The following is an 8371-nucleotide window of genomic DNA, read 5'->3' on the forward strand; positions in this document are numbered from 1 at the left end:
AAATTGACACAACGCCAACTGGTAAGATATCTTTTTCTGAAAATATTTATTCTTCATTAACTTCTTGGTGAACAGGATCGATTCAAGTGGATGAAATCAAATAAAAAGAGGGGCTGACGTTAAGGAGTACATTTGTCATGTTAGTACTGCTAAGAACATCTAACCTGCCTTGTAATTACAAACTAATACAAATTACATAAAGAAGGATGCTTACTAACATGATGTTTGCATCAGTAGGTACCATTTAATATGAAATAGAAGGAAACACTGAGAATATTAACAAGTTAAAACGACCAACACAATTAATAATTAAAATTTTCTTAGCTAAGATTATTAAATGCAACCAAAAAGAACAACACAAAAACTTGTCCAGTTCAGTGTTTCAGTTTTAACAGACAAGTCAAAAATGATGTTTCACACGTGCAGGGTGAGTTGATTGTTGACAGTTACTTGACCTAGGAAATTAACCACACTGATTCAAGTCTTATTGTGATAGGAAATCAAAAGATGATTTTCCTGTGAGAAGTTTTGCAATGACGAAAACAGGTGCAAACAAGTTTATAGTTTTTAACTTAGAGTAAGAGCGATTCTCATCAAGTCTCAGCAAATACTCACTCTTGAAAGAAACAAATCCTAAAATTTTACTGTTCAAGTGCATTCTTTCTTTTCTAAATCTTGATGGCACTTATGATGCGGCTACTTTTCTTGGAATACTGAGTCTATGATACTAGAGTAATTTTTCTTTTTAAGCTGAGAGACCAAAAAAAATTTAAAAACTGAGTAAGAATGTTGAATTAATGTTCAAAAATGTGTAAAAAGTATCAATGGTTAACAAAGCTCAACTTAATTATTTCCACTTTAGAGGTATGATACACATCAATAACGACCAAATTAATCGATTGTAAAGAATAACGAAATCTACAGATGGAAAGAATGTTAAAAACTAAGACTTTGTGTAAAGAGAAAATCTTTGACTAAATTTCAATGTTTGAATTCAGTTAAGGCTTTTTATAAACAACCTGACAGCAAGAAAAAGACTTTTTACAGAGCTGCATTTGTTTAGGAAAAATAAACAAATAAATGAGCCTAACTCTTAACTTCAGTTTTTTTTTTGTTGTGAACTTTAAAAGAGGTGGCAAACTAGTGACTGTAATAGTTTTTCGGTTGAATTTGATGGAGCTGAAATACTCTTTGAACTATCAAGAGGAAAGGTACAGATGGACTCTCGAAGATTCCATATGCCGTTTTAAAGACATTTGCTTCTGAATATTTGCAAAAATTGGATTATTTAATGCGCAAGAGAAAAGCGAGGGGAACCTAATCAATTGATTGATTATTTCAAACAAAAAGGGAAAATACCTAGGAGTTTCTGAATACATAATGACAAATGGAAAGGTGAAAATTTTTATCTCGTAGTTACACAAAATTAATTAGGTTATCCATGTGGTGGGTGAAGATATCTCTTCATGCTACAGAACTGCATGATTTTGCCTATACTGATTTTTATTATTGTTCAATGGCAAATTTTTCCAACTTGGCAAATAGAATCTTTGAGTACCCATTGAGGCGTTTGTTCAGAATAATACAGAATGCATTATAAATAAGTTTCATCAAATTGCAAATCCATGAAGGGTTCGTCATCTCTGTTAGGTTTTTTTTCAGGTATTCTGTGATAAAATGGCAAAAGATAGCTCTTATACAAGTGGAGACAAAAAGAAGAGAGAAACAATGCATCGACTGAGCGGATACAACTTGGCTGTCATTGAGGCAGCACCAAAGTTTTGTGCACTTTGTTCGAAACAGAATCTCCCTTGATGAGGAGAAAGAGGCTCAATAATTGAGCAGATAATTCTCTCACAGAGACTTTCGCTCTTGCTTCATTCGTCTTTAAGAAAGAAATACTGGGTAAGAAACAAAAAATACACAATGCTAAGGCTGCTGTCCTCAAAAGGGCAAACTAACAAGTAAAATAAAATGATAAGAATAAAAATATTTCCAGATGTATTTACGGAAACAGGTGGCAGTTCAAGTGTATTATGTGAAATCTTGTGGAAGTAGCAATCATGGAAAAATTACGCCTTTTTTCAGAATTTCTTAAACCAACTTTTATTTTCATTTAAATAATCAGGGAACAATGTGTAAGATAGAGAGCACCTATAAAGTCGTGAGCCATGGATGTCAAATAGCACATGTATTATCTGTTCTTGCCAGTCGAAGATGAAAACATTTTCATTGATTTCACATGTTTCAATTAAAATAAACACAAGAACAGATGTCAACAATTATCAAGAACTAATGAATCTGCCAACAAGATTATGCTTGAAGAGACATCACAAATTTAACAAATCTAAAAAAACCAGCTTCATTTACACTCATCTGTCAACAGGGTACGGATCAATTAATTCAATCTGATAAATCTATCAAAGACTAATGCAAAATTGCACCTAGAGTAAAGCAAAATAATTATGGAGCTGGTCAGAAATGAACTTGAGCATCACATTTAACTTTGCGACTGGTAAACCATTATTTATCTTCAAAGTGCTAAGACCTCTCTCTTGATCAAGCAAAAGAAGTAATGAAAAGAAGAAGGAAAGAAAAATAAAATCTACAAAAGATCAATATTTAGTTCTGCTATTCCTTAAAAATGCTTAAAGAGAAATAAAATTTTCCTACATAAAAATTGAGGAAAAATTAGAATTAGGGATGAATGTTTTGGATATTTTTTACAGAAATGAAGAAAACACACAAAAATACTTCATCTATTTACAACTTGGTGTTTTTCTATCTTGTTTCCTTTCAATTTTTTGTCTCATTAACAAGCAATAAAAGAAATATTTAATAATGAATGATTAAAAAAAAAAATGATAGGAAAAAACCTACAAGAAAAAGTACGGTGAAAAACAAAAAATAATCGAATTAAAAAAAAAGAAAGAAAAAAAGAAAATGAATAAATTTGATGAATCACAATTTCCAAGGGCAGAGGAGAAATTAATCAGCAGGTCTCTTTTCACTGTACTTTTTTGTGAATTCTTCTGCATTTTTAATAAATTTCTTCCTATCTTTGACGAATTCATCAGCTACTTCTACGCGTAAAGGATGCTCTGGCTCAGGATCATTTACTAGAGCAATTAGTGCTTGGATCACTGCAAAAAAGAACAAGATGAATTTCCGTTAGAAAAAGTATTCATTTTTAGATGTCTGTAAAACTAGCATCAGGTAAGTTAGTAGCAGATATTGTTCCCTAGTTTGCGCAGTTCACTACTGGGTGATGTTGTTTTTCTAGGTCACTCCTAGAACTTGCAAATGAGGTGTCTCTTAAAGTACCTTCCCATCTTTTATTTATAATTTTTTATTAACTTGTTAATCATTTGCATCGACTGGAGGGTCAGGATTCAAAATCTGAAGCGATACAATATGAGCGAGCTCATTTTGATACACTCGTGGGAGTTAAAGACACACCCCAGAAAAAAAAAAGAAAACTCCTAGAACTGTGGAAAGAAAAGAAGAGGCAAAAGTCACATCCAAAAATTGCACCATTCAACGGATATTTACATGCTAACCAATGGGCCAACTGATGATTGATGCATCCAGACTGATGTGACTTTTGTCTCTTCTTTTCTTTCCTCAGTTCTAATCACTTGTAAAAAATAGGCCTCTTGGATTACTAAAGGTTTTGTCCAAGAGAGGATAGCAAGTGGCTTTGGATAGATGAAATACAACGAACATTGTACTTCATGCTTTTTGTTTTACTTCCTCGTAAAATTAAAAAATTGTAATCAAGAAAAAGTTTGATATGCATGAGGATAGAAAAGATTCTTACTGGCTTTATGAACACATTATTTATCGATGGATGCCATTTTTTTCTGCTTCCATGACGCATTCAGTACGCCATGGTGCAAAGAATTTACGAATGAAGGAAAAAAAATTAAAAAATAAGCAACATCTCACTTTTTTGAAGGCATCTTCCACTGAATAGTAAACAGACACATCGATGGTGAGATTGCAAAAATGTATGTTTGGTTGCAGCATTTTCTCCTCTCATACTTTAATTTATAAAAGGGGACCGAAGTACCATAATGGCTTGAAATTTTAGTATTCTTCAGATAGAGAAGAAAATCATTGAAGTTTCCAAGAAATGACATTGAGAAGTTTCCAATGTAGGAATTAAGTTTGACAGGAAGTCTGCAACGCCGAAAACTAGGATACACATTTTGGCAGTTTCACCATCAACATTTAGTTACTTGAAGCAAAGAAGTTACAAAGAGAAATTTTAAAACTGAAGTGTGAAATGAATCAGATGATAAAGACTCAGTTTTGGCTTCTGTGCTCATACAGCAAAGAATCATCAGTATGGTAGCAACACTGTGAAACACCTACTTTAAGGGATGAGTGAACTTGCATTTTTTAAATGATTCCAAGTTGTTTCGTAATGATTGCACTTTACATATTAAAATATTTCTCAACTTAACAGTTCTACCTCCTTTTGATTCACACAATTCCCAGAACCCTCTTCAAATGTAAGCGACTTCTGAAGATACTCCAATTCGTCCGAAAGATCATACAAATTATAAGTATCATAAACTGCTCAGACACACAGATGGTTTAGTTTTTCAAGCACAGCTCATGCAGATTACAGGAACTTTTTTTTCTGATACACTTTTAGTTTCCCTGGTAATTTATTCTCTAAGATTTTTCAAGATCTTGTTTGAAGGAAAAATGAAATCTCAATACTCAATTCTCACTCACTTGTCTGCAAGTCGTATATGTAGATCAGATTTTCTACAAGGTAGATATGCAAAAAATCAATGAGCATGTTACTCTAAAGGAACAGATTCTGAGCATTTATATTAGGTTTCTGTTTTTTTTCTTTTTTTTTTTTTCTGCTTCATGGGTTAGATGATCCGCTGATCAATAACAGGTAGAAGACAAGAGAAGGCATCTAAAGGGAAACCAAAAATAGGTCGCCTTTTACTGAGAAAAGTTGCCTATAGGCCGTGAAACATTCACTGGGTAGAGATATAGTTTCATTCAAACAAACGCACAGCCCACACATTCTGTCTGAGAAAAAGTTTGATTTGGTGAAAAAGCTGATATGGAGTTGCAATTTTCAGGAAATCAAGTGAAAATATTAGGGGATCATACTGAGATATATAATACAATATGAACTGCAGAGCCTCATTATGAGGTTATTTGTGCGCACACCTCCATACAGGGTGCCTGATTCTTCATTATCTGGCTTATGCGACACTGTTAAGGGCCAAAAGGAGTTGAAACCTGAATGGCGCACTGAGCATAGTGAATTAAATTTTGTGAGAAACTAAATATTACTCAAATTGAGCTCATTTGAGCGTGTTTTGGGGGAAAGATACATTTCTGGGTGCAATACTAGTGACATTCGATACATAAATTTCTGATAACCATCACGAGTGCGTTTACCTCTCCCGGGAGAGAGGATTTTGGTTGAGCTTTTTCTATTTGGTTGAAGAATTTTACTTTAATATCATGTTAAACACACAATTGCTAACACATCACCATCCAAGTGGCTCATAAATACCTTACCTGCGATTAATTTTATCTAGTAATGAGCAGCACCGGGATAGTGAGCACATTGAAAATAACTCCATTGCAGCCTTTTCGGCTCACTTTGACTGCATGGCATGAGCATAGGTACTTCTAATTATCAGCAATGGCTCATTAGTTAGTAAAAGTAAGCTACATAAGTAACTTAGGATTAGGATGATTATTACCTTGATCCGTTTTAGTTGTTGGTTTCCAATGCTCGGGACTTATAATAGATAAACAGACTTGACCTTTTTCATCAACATTAGGGTGATAAATTTTGGTTTTAAAAGTTATTTTGGGAGGCTTGAAAGGATACTCTGCTGGGAAATTTATCTCGATTCTGAAGGCACCTTTGTTGAAAGGAGGATTATCCTGGAAAAAAATGAGACCATGATAATTAGACCATGACTGATTATCAAGTACAGTTATTGCAAAATATCTCAAGATAAAGAAAATTATTTTTCAGCTTTGAAAGTTCACAAAAAAGTATAGTTCAAGAACCCTGCTGCTTGATCTTTCCACCAGGGGTACAGAAAATGCTGAGCAGATTGGGTGGCGTGAAGGGATTTTTCTAATCAATTTTTTGCAGCGAAAAATGAGGAAAGGCAGAAAACCGAGCCCATTTGCGTAATTATTTTGCTCAAGTTGTTCTTTTGTGCTCAGGTCACTTGGTACAACATCCAAGCAAAGTTTTATTACGGTTGGGCCTGTTGCAAACTTCTGCCAGAGCAAGAAGAAGAGTTTGTACCTATAGAAAATGTCTCAAAAATCACAATGAGCGCATTGGGAAAGTCTAAAATACACTCCTAACTTCAGTCTGTGTGTGAAATAGGCGTTTTTTAAAACTTCCTGCTTCTAAATAATACTACGGCATGGGTGAACATTTCGTAAAAGGATTCGTTTCATCTGACCCCTGCACCCTGGGATGCTGCGCAATATTCAACATGGCCGACACCAACCCGCTAAAATAAACGTGAGGTCTTTATTAACCAGCCGCTTTATATTTACATTTTTCTTGCGTTAATATAGACCAGCAAGACAGTCAGAAACATCTACCCAGGGGAAAGAAAATCGAAATTTCAAAAATCAAGACATTTGGTGTTTCTTAGAGAAAGTGGAATGTATTATCCATCAATAGAAACGCCAAATCCTTGAGAAGTCACAGACATCTTCACCCTGAAAAATTGGCTGAATTCGAAATAATATACAATGAGATCTCGATTTTCCATGTTATTTTCTATACGGAATTCTAAAATGATCGTCGGGTGTCTGATTGGCTAGAAAGTAAGCGTGGGAATATCAGGTGGCCAAGCATTTCTGCTATACAATGAAGACTCTTAGTTTCTCTTTGGGGGAGGCAAAAATTGTCATTTCTGGAACAACCTCCTTTAAACAGTACTTTTACAGTCATTGCTGCTAAGATAAATTCTATTTAAACAAATTTAAAAAGGCAAAATGAGAAAACAAATCATTAAATAATTAGTGTAAATAGAGGTTGAATTTTCCTTTTAACAGGGAGTTTGAGGAGAGTATAATACATCTGGCTTCTTCTTCTGGATTTCAACTTGATCAGGAATCTACTCTTTGACTTTTTTAAAACTCACAATGAAAATTATGGACATTTTCAGGATACTCTAAGTATTGCAATAATTCAATTTAGGAAAGAAGTGGAGCATAAAAAAATCAAGTTGTGCTAAAAATTAAGAGCAATATACTCACAGGAACAATGAGTCCTTGCCAAGACAACATGTTTGTTTCATCAACTTGGATATCTCTAAACGACTTGATGCCAGACGCTCTAATATCGCCCAGCTCCTGAAAGAAAACATATGTATTATGATGGCAGTTCCAGTGATACAGTTTGGAAACATTTAGAAGAATAATTTCTCTAATAACGCTCACAGAGAGACAAGATAAGAGGTCAGGCTTCGAATCCGGAATCTGCGAAGTGTGAACCGTCACCTTTGTACACTACACCACAGCAGAATACAATGAAAGTGTGGCAAACAAACCTATGATATGTGCATGGCGCGTTGCACAGTCATTCACATTGTCGCGCGCCCCGAAAAAGGTGACGCAACTGGGGTCAATTCAACCCTGTTCCGGGGGGCATTGGCAAAAATGCTGAAAGATGTATCAAATGGATTTTCATGAACTGCAATTAGGCCAAATGTCGATCGATTTTGAGGAGGCATGAGTGTAAGGTCCTCTTGTTAGTCTTAATCGACCCAAAAATAAAAGAAAAATTTTGACTGAGGGATTGGCACAGCACATGACAGCGACCGCTCCAGGGAGAGTGCATGATAAATTTAAGGCAGCCTAAGGATGTGACACCAACTTTTTTTAATTATCGATAAGAGAAGAATGAATCTTGACAAATAATGCTCCAATCCTACTGGAACATCCGATTTTTCGTTGAGTAACATAATACCTCAAGGTCCAAGAAATAAGCCTACTCACCTTCTGTAACCTACGAGTGGCAGACATTATAGGGTAAAACAGAGATGCAAAAGAGTGCGAGAGAGGAAAAAATAACGATGCGGAATCAGAGTTAATAGATTATTTCTCTAATAAGAACACATGTTTGTGAAAACTTTCGAAATAAGCAACTGTGAAGTAATGAAAACAACACAGTGAAAAGTCGACCATTCAACTCTGTGGGAAAATGGGAAAATTGGGAAGAATTTTACCAACTGGAGAACTAAAGTAATCCCCTCACATACCATGTGATTGTGATTTATATTGGATTCAAGTCATTATGTCAAATTACAATCAAATTCAGATTCATTTAATTGAAGATTCATTATGA

General features: G+C 34.6%; 1 protein-coding gene across 1 annotated transcript; it reads right to left on the minus strand.

Moving 5' to 3' along the window:
* Window positions 1-29: 29 nt before the first annotated feature.
* Ubc10 (ubiquitin conjugating enzyme 10) lies at window positions 30-8247 on the minus strand. Its single transcript, XM_019059899.2, has 4 exons — window positions 8023-8247; window positions 7282-7377; window positions 5748-5934; window positions 30-3143 (listed from the first exon to the last, which is right to left on the minus strand). Exons 1-4 carry the CDS (start codon window positions 8047-8049, stop codon window positions 2989-2991), a joined length of 465 nt encoding a protein of 154 aa, XP_018915444.1. The 5' UTR covers window positions 8050-8247; the 3' UTR covers window positions 30-2988.
* Between the last annotated feature and the right edge of the window lie 124 nt (window positions 8248-8371).

Source organism: Bemisia tabaci, chromosome 6 (assembly GCF_918797505.1).
Source record: "Bemisia tabaci chromosome 6, PGI_BMITA_v3".
Classification (NCBI taxonomy): domain Eukaryota; kingdom Metazoa; phylum Arthropoda; class Insecta; order Hemiptera; family Aleyrodidae; genus Bemisia; species Bemisia tabaci.